General features: G+C 40.7%; 1 protein-coding gene across 5 annotated transcripts in view; it reads left to right on the plus strand.

Moving 5' to 3' along the window:
• The window catches only part of DGKI (diacylglycerol kinase iota), a 121,082-nt gene that overhangs the window by 67,315 nt on the left and 39,578 nt on the right, over positions 1–14,189 (plus strand). For all 5 annotated transcript variants that reach the window (XM_017804885.1, XM_017804881.1, XM_017804882.1 and 2 more), the window contains 4 exons: positions 520–589; positions 3,081–3,121; positions 4,678–4,805; positions 5,395–5,520. In XM_017804885.1, the coding sequence (XP_017660374.1) occupies positions 520–589; positions 3,081–3,121; positions 4,678–4,805; positions 5,395–5,520 (365 nt within the window). The remainder of the gene's footprint in view (positions 1–519; positions 590–3,080; positions 3,122–4,677; positions 4,806–5,394; positions 5,521–14,189) is intronic.

Consider the following 14,189-nt stretch of genomic DNA (forward strand, 5'->3'; position numbering starts at 1 on the left):
AGAGGAGGCAAAAGTGTGTAAAAATACTGAACTGGAACAAAGAAAGGTGACAGATACTCTCAGGCTCTTGGGGATGGTCCTGTGCAGGGCCAAGAGTTGGACTCGATGATGCTTGTGGCCCCTTCCAACTCAGCCAATTCTGTGACAGCACATAAGGAACAAACAGTAATTAGAGTTCGTGGCTGCTGTTTGGTGCTGATGTGTGTCTTTGATCTCTTTCACCTGTTCCTGTTGGGAAAGCTGTTGTTGATGCAAAGGTTTTGATAGTGCTGAGCTGAAGGGAAGAGGACAGCTGAAGATGTGGCTGAAACTAACCACGTCAGTTTACTCTTTTGTATGATTGCAGTCAAACCTTGATGTCGTGGAGCAGAAAATCCAGTGGGTTTAGGTTATGTAGCTTTTACATATTGTGCGATATCAGTAGAGCAAAATGAAAAAAAGCACAAAGTCTAGGAAATAGCCCATCTTAGAGAAAAAACAGTTCTTTTTTTTTAAATATGATTTCCCTGCCCCATACAGGACCAGGAAAGCTCTTTCCCCAGAGTACTTTCTGTCCAGAGGCTCTCTCCTAGATGGTGCTTCCTAGACGGTAAGTGCATCTCCCTTGTCTTGTGCCCAGCGTGCTGCTTGCCTCTGTTGTGCATATGAAGGATAGTTCATCTAGAGTATTAACTGTGGCGGGGTGACTTGTTCCTTCTCGTTACACTGAGCAGGTAAAAAAGGAGCTGAGTGACCCCCTTTCCCCTTTAAAAAGTGAAGTGGGCCCTTCATCTAGCAATCAAAATGTCTGCTGTAGCTTTTTCACCCCAAGGAGACATGCTCCCCCAGGGAGGTTAGTTGGGTTTATTAGAGTCTCTGCTGTGATGAGGAGACTTAGTGCGTGGCAAAGCCTGAACTCAGAGTGCAGCTGGCTGTGGCAGTGTGCTGCTGCTGGTAAGGCTTTGCTCTTCACTCTGTAAGTTTGATAGTTTTTAGGCACTGTAGTGTTTAGGCAATGGAACTCTACCTCCCTTTTCCTTGTTATGCTGCACTTCATGTAATTCCCGGGAGAGCTGCACTTGTATTTGACCCAGACTTTGTCGAAGCAGGCGACTTATCTGGGCTTTACATCAGGCTCCAGAGCACAGAAATTAGCAGCTGAAATGGATGGCATCTGCTTTTACAAAAGCTTCAGCATGGGGAGGCTTAAATTTTTAATATTCTAAACAAAAACAGATTCTCCTTGGCAATTTCTAATCACTCTTCCTTGTCTCTCATGAGGGAAATTGATAAAGACATATTGATAATCTGTTTGGTTTTTGGAGAAATCTGGGTGGGTAGATGCATTTAGTTTTTGTCTTTAGTATTTGATATTCTCATGCAGTGCCAAAGCCTACAATGCTATATCACTGTCCTCTTGTGTCAAAACTCCAGAGTGAATGGACCTGATTTCACTCACCAAACAAAATGCAAAGTAGATAAAAAAAAATTGCATCTGATGAAGCACATTGTACATAATAAAATACTTTTGGACTTAGTAACATAAATTATTTGACAGTGGCAAATTCATAATATGTGCTTTATTTAGTGAATCTCCCCTGTTTTCATGTGTTTTTCATGAGTAGCATAAATTTTCCTTGAATATATTGTTAATTCAGAGTGAATATCTCTGGCCATGCATTTGATTTACAAAGAGCTCCCAAGCATGGTATTGTTCTTTAGATTCAAAATTTGAATTAATCCTATTAGACTCATCAGTTTAATTATATGCTTGCCATACTCTTGTAGGAACAATGGACCTTCTTCTGTCACATATTTTAATGCAGTCAATTCTTCTTATAAGCCTGAAATCCATTTAATACATTTTAAAAAATATTTATTTCAAACTAATATTTTCAGTGAGTACTGTTTCATTAAACCTCACCTTTAAATTCACCATTTAATGGGATAGGAATATCATAGAGTCATGGAATATTTATGGTTGGAAGGGACCTTAAAGATCATCTAGTCCCAACCCTCTCTGTCATGTACAGGGACACCTCCCACTAGCCCAGGTTGCTCAAAGCTTTATCCAATGTGGCTTTGAACACTGCCAGGGTTAGGGCACCCACAACCTCCCTGGGCAACCTGTTCCAGTATCTTGCCACTCCCAGAGTAAAGAGTTTCTTCCTAATACCTATCCTGAATTTCCCCTCTTTCAGTTTGTATCATTACTCCTTGTTCTATTGCTACAATTCCTAATGAAGAGTCCCCCTCCGGCTTCCCAGTAGGCCCCCTTCAGATACTGGAAAGTTGTTATGAGGTCTCCATGCAACCTTCTGTTCTCCAGGCTGAACAGCTCCAACTTTCTCAGCCCATCTTCATAGGGGAGGTGCTCCAGTCCTCTTATCAACTTCATGGCCTTCCTCTGGACTTGTTCCAACAGTTCCTTGCCCTTCTTATGTTGGGGACACCAAAACTGTATGCAGTGGTCCAGGTGGGGTCTCACATGAGCAGAGTAGAGGGGGAGAACCACCTCCTTGGACCTGCTGGCCACATTCCTTTAAATGCAGCCCACCACGCAGTTGGCTTTCTGGGCTGAGTGCAAACTGCCGGCTCATGTTGAGTTTTTCATCAACCGTTACCTACAAATTCTTCTCTGTAGGGCTGCTGCTCTCAATCACTTCTGGACCCAAACTGTAGGTGGGCCTGGGATTTGCGTGACCCAGGTGCAGGACCTTGCGCTTTGCTTTGTTGAACTTTATGAGGTTCTTCATGACCCCTCTCAAGCATGTCAAGGACCCCCTGGATGGTATCCCTTCCCTCCAGCGTGTCGACTGCACTACACACCTTGGTGTCATCAGTGGACTTACTGAGGGTGCACTCATTCCCACTGTCCATGTTGCTGACAAAGATGTTGAGCAGTTTCGGTCCCAGTACTGACCCCTGAGAAATACCACTTATATGGACATAATGAATTAATTAGATTATGTTCTTGTGGGGCCACTTCACTGACACAGGGGTTGTCATATGTAGTAGTGGACAAAACAGCCTGTTTGGGCCATGCAGTTCTGCTCAGACTATTTTCTTCACTATGGCTTTGTTGTTTCTCTGTCTTGCAGCAACTTCTGCTGATCGTTTTTACCGCATTGACAGATCTCAGGTAAATCTTTATTCAGTTATAATTTCTATAGATTTATTTTTTTAAAAAGCTTTGTCAAATGCAGCTTAAAACGAATTATCTGCCATTCCCTGTATATTCCAAAATGTTACTGATGTCTCATGAGAAATAGAGAAAATATTCTGGGCCATTTTTTAGTTGATGTAATTCACATTGTTTCAATGATGTCTTGTGTCTGCTGACCATCTGCTGTTCTGTTTCCTACCAATTTGATATAAAGATCAGAATTTTCTGCACTCATCATCCTTGTTGTCTTATTAGGGGCATCTGTGTGGCACCAGTGTATTCGCATTTATCTTTTCACTGATGCTTTTTGGCACCAGAAGCCTTGATCCTGTGTATGTGTCTGCCACCAAATAGCTATAGAAGTTAGGGTGATGTTACAATTTGAGAATTAGGAACAGAGCTGCATCAAATATTCCTAAAACAATATGTAGCTCTGCTGGATTCAAACCTGTGGTAGAGATTTGACAATCTGAGTACGTTTTCTAGAAAACACTGAAAATTTTACAGGGCTTTTGGTATGTCTGATTTGTGACCAGAACAGGCCAATTAGTGGCTCAGCATTATGTGCAAATTGTTGATTTCACACAGTTGGCCATTTGTATCTGGTCCCCCTGAGAACTGTGTAAGCTGTTTCTGAATTACATGAATGTATTACCGTTTCTTAATAAAAGCAGCTAGTGCTTTAGTTCAAGCAGCAGGAGCCGCAACTTTAATTCAGAGTTTCCAGGTTCAGTGTCTGCATGTAGCCACCATGGGACTTCCTTACACACATGTTGTACATCTTTGTTTTCATGTTGTACTTCAGCATTTGGAAGGCACGGGTGAAGAAGATGCAGGTGAAACTAAGCAATCTGATCCTATTTGGCTCATTCTGTATTTCTTTAATACTTGACACTGTACAGGTGGTCATCTTTCTCTCCTACTCCTCCATCCTGTGTTTCTGTGGGGAAAAGGTCAATACTGTGTGATGGTCCCAGCACACAAACAGTGGGAAGTGTCCTGCCTGTTTGCCTACATAGACAGGCCTACTCCCACTCAGTGTTTTTTTGAAGGATAATGAGCCTTCAGTGTCAATAACTGAAAGGAAGGACTAAGAAAGAAAGCTTTGTTAATGGAGATGTGAAACCAGAATGTACAAGCAGCAAACATCTGGAAGAATACCTCCAAACAATGAAAAGTTCTGTCAACTATCACTGAATGAGACACCTTGGGTGTTGATCCTTATTTCAAAATGCAAACCCGTAGTTTTCATCAGAATGACGTGGAGTCATTAAACCTTTTAAGTGTTGCTGTGAGTGTGAAGCTTGCTCATTGAAAATCTTGTTTGGCTTGAAATCAATGAAATATTTTTTAGTGACTTCTGTGAAATTGGTTTTAATGTGGTTGTATAAGTATGCACTTAAGTACACAGAGTCCCCTGAATGCTCTTCAGAGATACTAATGTGCAGCCAGCTGGCTCTAGGGCAGCTGGGTGCTCTGAGAGATCAGTGGTGCTGCAGGTTCATTATTTGTTGCTTATATCACTCCAACAGGAACATTTGCACTTTGTGACAGAAATTTCGCAGGACGAGATTTTTATTCTGGACCCAGAGGTGGTAATGTCACAGCAGGTGGGGACGCCACCAGGAATGCCTGATCTGGTAGTGGAGCAGGCCTCTGGGTGAGTACTGCTGGGATTGGACTTTTCAGGGTTGTATTAGAGATAAGCATCTCTTTATGGTCCCCTTTTCTGAAGGACTGGGAGTTGTGGGAGGGCAGCTATTAGATGAGGAGCTGAGGACAGGAACAAATCCAGCCACGGTAATGACAGAAGGACAGTAGCATAATCTACATCTACTCCATTAGGCATCCTGGAGCACACAGCAGGGCTAATAGACTTCAGCACCTTTTAACCTCCTCTGCAGGTCAAGATACCACTTGACTATCTGCCCTGTCATAAACCTATAATGACCGAGTTACAAACTCTCTTCTCTGTGTGGTTAGGGCTATGATACCACTGTATAAGGCCCTAAAGCCCTTTATGTCTACTAAGCATGATGGTGAAGTGTCTGTTTCTTATCATCCTCTCAACAGACCAGAAATGCTTCTATTCATCTTTAGGAATCTTGTATTCGTAGTGAATTAATCAGTTTAAACTTGCCATGGGCTGAAAAATGCTGGGAACCACTATGCATAAGATGGCTTCAAAGAGGAGTATGCAGCTAATTTCTGAGGGGTGAATGCCTTTCTCTTCCTTCTTATATCCCTAGAATATCAGATCGGTGGAACCCTGCTGTGCGAAAGAGGATGCTGAGCGACAGTGGCCTCGGCAAGATCTCCCCCCACTACGAGGTACCTGACAAACAAAAGGACGCCAGCCAGACACATATGCTGCAGTAAGAGCCCTCTGCATTTCTCTGCTTGATGACACACTGTCACTGTCACCACAGCCAACTCCTGGTGTCTCCTTTAAGCATAATGAATTGTGCTGACATGCTGAAATTACAGAAGTTCTTTTGCTACCTCTCTTTTGCTCCTCCCTTCTGTTCTTCCTCTTTCTCCACTATTATATGTTCTTGCCTTTGCTTCTTCCTCTGTGACACCCTGAACTCTTAATTAATGTAGATCCAAGGACCCTGAAAGAAAATATGTTATTTTGGGTGCCTGAATTTCCACCTACGGAAATGTTCTTGGCAACTGTTTAGGAGAAAGATCAAAGCATTCACCCTCACTGTAGCTTTGATACAATATGACAAAGCAGAAACCTCTAGAACTGCGGCTTGTTGTCAAAGATATGGGCAATAGTTTTCATATAATCTTGAACTGTGTAGGATGGCTAAACATTGGTCTTCTTTCTGATGATACCCCCCTGGAGACTTCTACCACTGTATCCTATTTACCCTGTTCAGATTTGTATAAAAACATCTCTTATTCTGCCTGCCTATTTTAGAAGTGGTTCTCAACTTTTTGGTCATTTCCCTTTAGATTTTCAGAACTATCAGTAGATCTATAATCACTACCAAAGTTTAGATGGGAAACACTTGTCAGAACTCTGTTGGTGACTTTGAAAGATTCTAGTCTTTTGGGATTGTTTCCCTTCCCTCACCCCCTCCAGGTACCTGATGTATAATTATGTACATTACTTCTGATTTATGTTTCTAGTTTTACTGTATGGACATCCCTATGGACAGATATTAAAACAGTATAGAAAAATAAGGAATAGTGACCATGTGGTCCTTGTTTCAGATTTTCTTTCTGTCTGGATGTGTGTGGAAGGGGCTCCAAAGTGCGTACAGGGCAGGCAGAACCTACATTTCCTGGACAGGTGCAGTGTGGATGGTAGACTGTGTAGCCATGTGGCTACCAACTGGAAACTTTCCAGCAAACTGGAAACTGCTGTCAGGAGAAGGAGATGTCATGGTAAGGATGATCTAGGTAGCACTTACAAAAGACACACCCCTGGTTTTCTCCTGTTGCCCTGAGGGATTCTGGGTTAGTTCTTGGTGCTCTTTGCAATGTGAAGAATGGTGAATTCAGGTTCACTTTTCCACAGACTGGAGTGGCAGGGCCCAAAATTTGAAGCTAACAAAGCTATGAGAAAAGTGATCCTTAGACACTTCTAGACAGTATGGAGGGATGGTGAGAACATGTGGACTAATTTCTAATTGGTAAGAGGAATGATTTGGATTACATCAGCGTGACTGGAAATGTTTGCTTAGCTGTAACAATTATGTTTGGTAGATTTATTAAGTACAAGAAAAGTCAGCAGCACTGCCCAGAGTAAGGTGTATCTGTCACTGCCTGCTCTGAGGAATTGTTTTCTTTACAGCTTTTCTAAACTTTAATTGTTTTGGCTGAAATTTTTCATAGTAAGACTCCATCTTTGACTGTTTCTTTTTCTTGTAGTAAAAACTTGAACAAAAAAGTCAGTTCTTTCTGAAGACAAGATTTGTGGGAAATATGCTCCTGCTTTCAAATAAATAAATAAATCCAGAGGTTGTTTCCCGAGACGTTTTAGTGCTGGTAGTGGAATGAACTTCATTGGAATGAAGTTTTGGAGGCTTGACATTTAATAAAATGTCATCATAATACCAGGGAGATGCCTTTAGCTGTCTTGAAAATTACCCCTGAGTTTGCCCTGCTGATGAGATTGTTCATGCACTTTGGAGACACCTCAGATTCAAGAGTTTTGCTTTCAGAAGTTTCTGTCTGTACATGCTCACAGAGGAGTTATGCCCCTTCTGTGCTTAATTCAGGTTGCAGGCCTGCCCACAGGGCTGAGGGAAGGGGGGCTGTGCTGCTCACCACCTGATCTCCAGTGGCAAGGAGAAAAGGGATGCAGTAGTCATGGTCAAATGGAGACATGCAGGTGTCTGGAAATCAGAATGGAAATAATGAAAAGGAAGAGGACATGGGGCACATATAGGTAAGGGAATAGTGAGACAGGCTAGAGGCACAGAGGAAGGGTCTGTGGCTGTTTCTCTGCAGAATCTGGAATTCTGGGTTTATGCAGATTATTCATTCCACAGGTGGGCAAGCTCTGAAATATGTTTAGACACTGCCTCATTTGCTGCCAAGATGGAAGGTATATAGTAAGTGAGTCAGGGGATCGTGGTGGAGAAAGAAAGATATTATTACAGTTAAGGCACTTGAATGCTGCTCTGGAGGACTGGCTTCTCTGCTCAACATCCCTGACAGGATTTCTGAACGAGAAAGATTTACAACAAACTTTTTGCAAATGGCCTGTTAACAGTGGGCTCCTCATTCTATGCATGTCCACTGTGAAGTAGCTTTGGTTCCTGGGAGGCCAGTACAAGGAGAATTTGAAAGAGAGTGAAGGGCTGGAAACTGAGAAATAGGCTTTCTTTTGCCTCAGGTTGTAATACTAATATTAATGGAAAGTTTGTGCCTGCTTTCCCACCTGCAGAATACAGATAATATTGCAGCCTCACCTTAGAGGAGCAGAGTGAGGGTAAATTTCATGGCCATGAAAAACTTAGGTACTATGGGGAGACACTGTCAGAGATGCTTAGCAGGAAATTAATAATTTTGCATTCTGTGCAGTCTTGGTATTGTGGAATAAATAAATCTTGAGGCTGTGCACTGCATATACAGAAGGATATAATTCAGGTCTCTACTTAAATACTGAGGCAAGAGTCCAGAAGAAGAAAGTGAAGGGTGGCAATGTAATTTAAAGTTGTCGTGACATTTAATGCAAGAGGGGTGGAGTATGATGCTTGGGTGACATGAGCTGTGACATTTCCAAACTGTTAAATGTTTGAATTTGCAACCTAAAATAGTCTTTCTAACCTGGCACTTTAAAGCAAAATAAGAAGTGCTTTAGAGAGCACTATTATGTTTTGGTAGCTGAAGTAGCTCGCAGGTTCTTTACAAAGATTTGTCCCTTCAGAAATTATTTTTCAAATAAAACTTGAGAGAAGGATTATAGCAAAATTTCTAAAGAGGAATATGGCAGAGAACAGAGGGGACAATTCCTCCTGTGCATGGAGCTCTTATGGATCTTTTAAGAATCATCAGCGTCCAGTATTTTACATGTAGTCTGAAATACTGTACAGCATTTCCAACTCAAAGTGCATTATCCTATTGCCTAGGGTAAGTGACAGGGGACTTGGTGTGAGAAAAAGTGTCAGAGTTGACTTACTGAGAATGTTATCTCAGTGGTCATTTTTCTCCTAAACAACTGGGAGTGAAACTCTTCAGGTATTAGGAACAGATTAAACCACAGCTGGTCATAATATAGCTGCAGGCTGCTAAGAGTGCATCTGTCATCACTAGAAACACACATATATAAATATGTGTGTATATGCATATTTATATATATAAAACCTCTTTGAGATGAAGTTATTATTTCTGACAAGTGAGGAATGTAGCTAAAAAGTCAAAGTATGTTGAATAGAAAGATCCCTTAAATTATTTCAATAAATGGAAGCAGAGAAGAGAATATGTGATCTGAAAATAATTATAATGTTTGATGTTGCTTTTGATCACAAGCTATTGTGTCAAACTGTAATTTGAATATAATGGTTTTGAGGCAGGGTTCTTTCTGACACAGAAATTATGCTTTTGTTTTCAATTAACTGAGCTTCAAGTTATTTTCAGCTGGCTTTTGATTAATGGCATTTTGTGGTTTTGATAGCTCTTTGATGTGTAACTGATATATGGAGTGGACAAGACATGAAACAATGTCTTGATGCAATAACCAGGAGCTGGGACAGATTGTAGTTTAACAGGAATATCAATTAGTGTGAATGGTGCATAAAAAACACAATAGGAAGACAATTTATTTGGACTAGAGGTATTTGTTCTTAAAAAAGCTAAATATCCTGGTCTGACTCCACTGAAACAAAGGACCCTTCCTTTGTACATGAGTGGGTTCATCCTAATTTTATCCTATGATAAAATGGTGCAGTGAGTTATGGATGACTTCACAGCCTGCTGTAAGCATTTGTTGCTGGCAGTATATTTCTCTTGCTAGTTATGTTTGTTACCCCGTTATGTGTTGAGAGCTGGAAAATGAAATAAAATAAAAACCACAACAGCATACAAAGGTGAAAAGGTGACTATACTTTGGTAGAGGTTTAATCTATGTTTTTTAATTGAAGTAATTAACTTCCCCATTTTTGGGGGCAGTAACAAGCACTTTTCTAGCAGCTGTCCAGCTGTGATGGCAGTGTATTTCCAAAGCTGCTAGCTGCATTGGCTGAATCGAGTGCATGGCTCATGAAGGGTGGGTGAAGGTTGGCCAGAATGCCATCTGGTCTTGTCAGGGAGAGGAAGAAAAAATGCCTGTAGGTGCTGGAAGATGGTTGCAGCCCTTTACACTAAATAGACATTAATTAGCTAGTAATACTATGCAGGCATTGCTTTGTGAGGCAATAATAACCTAGCTCCTCAGAGGGAAGAAGAAAAAGGCTAAATGCCAAGTGTTTTAACTCAACCACAAGAATCAGATCATTGCCCAGGAAATCAGTGTGACAGTGCAGATGTTACAAGGTGGTTTAGGGTATTTTTTTAAGAGAAATCTTTGTGTATTACAAGATGAGAAGAACATCAGGTATACAACTTTGTATGTAGAAAGGAGAAGGGATGCTCTTTTAGTGAAAGTTTAGAAAATATAAAGAGATGATTCAGAACATGGTAGGCAGGAGCTGCCTAGTGACAATGAGCCTTTAAAATGTCAAAGGTTGGTAAAGACTTGATAAATCCAAGGATTTCCCCAAAAATCTTCTACTGGGAAACTCAGCATCAGCTCTTAAGTAGGCAGAGTAGTCTGACCTGGTGTTTTTGACAGCAAAATCTGAATTAATTTTCAGGTTCACATTTAGTGCAAACTGCATTTATGAGATTAAGCCACAAGAGTGAATTGTGTATGTTTTAACCAGGAACTTGTACACCTGTACAAATTACTTTCCATTGCCCAGATGAGGCTCCATGAGTACTGATTACTTTCAAACAAATCTTATTTTAGTGAAGGCATAAATCACCATCTCACCTTTATTGTACACTCCTGTGTAATCTTTATAATCGAACTAGGCCACAACAGAGCACAGGGTCTGTTTTTGCTCAACTCTCCCTTTTCTTTCTCTTCTGTTGTCTTAGATACTTTTACAAATAGCTTGCAAGGCATCATTTTCACTACCTGAAGGTGGAGCTTGAGAAAGGTTTGCCTAAAGCAATTCCCTGCCTCTTCCTAGGAAAGGAATGTCAAAAAGAAGGGGTTGTTTAGTAAAAGGGAAGATGTAGACTCAAAGAAGAGGGAAAGCAATGCAAAGAGGATTGAGAATAAGTCAGGAAAAGGTAAACATGGGTTAAATAGGGAAAGAACTTTGAAGAAAGCAAAGAAAAATAAATTATAAGAATATAGCAAGTGGATAAGAAATTGTGAGATTGAGTGCAAAAGTGATGCATTTCAGTGTGGATCCTGGTCATGTGTTTTTAGAGCTCTTACTGTTGTCAGCATAATGCAGTCATAATCCTTACAATTTTAAACACATCCCAGATAGGGGCTATAGTTTATCCACCATTAGGAAAACCTTTTTTCAGTTGCTGCTGTAAATCTCCCCTTACCCCCACTTATGGAGAATTTCTTGACAAAGATGGCACCTGTTAATTTTTTTACACTCTGGTGCACAAGTGTGGTAGATAATAAATGCTGTATATTTTATGGTCCTGTTGTGAATATTCTCTTCACATACTTCAAGTTTTTAGCCACCTTCATTAGTTTTGGAGATTTTCAGTGGGGAAAAAAAGCAGTAATTATTGGTTTCCTTTGGAATTCTACCTTGAAAATATGTGCCTGTGGTTCTGAAAAAAATGATTTCTGCCCTTTCTCATTCCTTTAAATGTAACAATGAAAATCTCACAGATTTTTGGCTATATTTAAATAATTTTTTTTGAAGCTTCTTGCCATCCACAAAAAAAATTCATCCTGACAAACAATAGGAAGGCTCTTAAAAACGGTGGATCTTGGCTGACAAAAAGGAGTGTAATTTCTCTCAGAAATCTCTGTTTTTAAGGTCCGTTCCCAAAATAGATTGAATTTCTTATTTTTTTTCTGTATAGCCAGTTCAGTAATGAGCTACTCTAAACCAGTATAGTTATTTTTATTTTGTGGCATAATCACTGAATACAAGAACAATCTGTAACATTGCAGACAGAAATAATTCCCGGTGAAATTCATACTCTCTCCATATCAACAAATAAAAGTCTTGCTTAATGCCCTGGGCTGCTTTGCAGCCCGTGGGCTTTCAGAATTTTCTGTATGGACACCTACTGTTGCTGGTATCTGTTACTATTTGGAAGCTAATTTGAGCTTTCACAATTTTTCCAGAGGAACCTTTATTTCTCCTTCTGGAGCTGCTTATTATACAGCAAAACCAAGTACAGCTGCAGATGCAGAATATATACAAATTTGTCAAAAGATCTGTCATGTACCTGGAATTAAAACTTTTACCTGGACAAACATTAATTCACAAGTTAGTTTTGAGCCTCTCCCACATTTCACCTAATTCATGTCCACCTCCCCCAAGCAGTGTCTCTGGTGACGTTCATCCCTGTCATGACTGGAAGATGGGACTCCTAGAAGATGTGTTACTAATTAGTAAACACATCTTAACTCAACTGTAGAAGAAAGGCAGAGTTGGGAGAGGAAAACAATGTTAAAATGACAGCGGATGGAGAGGAATGTTCATACCAAAATACCTTTGCAAAGATTGGCCTGCATGAGGTATGCTTGTGGTTTATCCTGAGTGAGGTAAACATGAGAACAGATGTCCTCAGCTCAGGATTCAAGAGGCTTTGCATTACTTGAGTCATGTTGGTACCATCTCAGGTGTGGTTCCAGGCAGGCAAAGATCCTGGCATTTTGCTCTTTTTTCTGAAGGCACAAAAGCAGGACTAGGGAAAGTGTTGCCACTACAGTCCCTGTTTGGTCAGGGGATGAGTCATGGCCCTATGGTGATTGCACCCACCAGACCTGAGGGACCTCTGCAAACAGTGAGAATCAGATTGTTCTGGAAACTATTCAACACAAATTTTCAGCAACTTCTGGTGCCACCCTTAAGTAATTGAATACAGGCAAAACCTTGTTTAATCACCTTTTCCTCTGTTTTAATTAGTAGAATTTTTATGTCACTGCTGCCAAAGTCTGGCCTTATGTAGAGAGAATTGGAGTGCAGAAAATTCATGGGTTTCAGTTATTAAAATTTTTGCAACAGTCACTATTATTTGGTACTTGTACATCATCCTGACAACCCCTATCCCAGTAATACTGAGCTTTAAGACTCTGACTTTTGCTTCTGCTCTTGTTAACCATAATTGGGAAAGGAAGAAATAAGAATTTGGTTCAGATTTGCACGTCTGTGGCCTTATCTGTATATGTTAATACAATGCAAAGGGTGTTGTTCTCTTCAAGAATGAAGTCTTCAGCCTTTGGTTTTGAGGTACCTAATTACTAAGGGGTTTTAATAACAGTAGGCACATCTGATGAGGTGGTTTATGTATCTGCCCCTTCAATATGTGATGGAAATTGGGTACATCCTGTACTGTATCCTGGAAGATGTTTTTATTCTCCTTGGTACTTATAACCAATTAATTTTATTATTCAGCATTTAGCTCCCCAGAGTGGATTGGGTGGGATTTTAGCTTCCTCTTTTCCCACCCACCTGCCCTTGAGCCTTCAGCATGAGGGCTCTTAATGACTTTTGTGGCATCACAACACCTGAGGCACAGCTGAGGAAATTCACCCTGATGGCAAATTATTTTGGCAGACAGTGACATGCAAAACACTCTCACACACCATGAGACTACAAATTTGTTTCTTTAGAGAGATCTTGCCTCTAGACTGACATTCCACTTTCCAAAAGGGGAATGCAGGCAGTCCAGCTCTCCTCTTCCCCTTAGAGCAACTTCAAGCAACAGAACACACATGTACTTGACAAAGGAACCATCTTACTTGGATGTGAAAAACTCAACTATCACCTAGCTTGAAAACGTTTTCTGAATAGTTCCAATAGATAAAGGGGTGGCAACGAGTTTTCCCACATGGAATGTAAGGGTTTTTTTATAATCTGGGGTGCATTTAAGGGATAAAAATTTATGTTGACAGAGTACAGATAGCTGGGTCCCTTGGTTTTCCTTAAGTGCTTTACCGTAACAGCGATATAGCTGCTTTCCACTCTCTAGCTGACAGCCAAGACTGAAGCAAGAGTCTCTTTTCTCTTTTTTTTGTTACAACTCTATCCTTTTCTGCCATTAGCTTCCATCCTTGCTTGCTTACTTTAGCCCTTGGTTTGCAAAGCAGAATCTTCACTGAGGAGTAAAACAGCTTTACAGCAAAGAAGACAGGAATACATTAAGAGGGTAACTTCCTGTGAGCTTGTTTTCTGTTTGTCTGGGTAAAAGAAAATGACATTTGATAGTTTGATCTTTAGGGCCTACTGCTTTCCTGCAAGCCTTGGACATGTGCTAACTGTGCATGGCAGGAGAAGGGTAGGCAGAGTGGATCTGATGATGCCACTGTAGAATGGGAATATCCCTCTCTCCA

The sequence above is a fragment of the Lepidothrix coronata genome, unplaced genomic scaffold (genome assembly GCF_001604755.1).
Source record: "Lepidothrix coronata isolate B3197 unplaced genomic scaffold, Lepidothrix_coronata-1.0 Scaffold10, whole genome shotgun sequence".
NCBI classification, from domain to species: domain Eukaryota; kingdom Metazoa; phylum Chordata; class Aves; order Passeriformes; family Pipridae; genus Lepidothrix; species Lepidothrix coronata.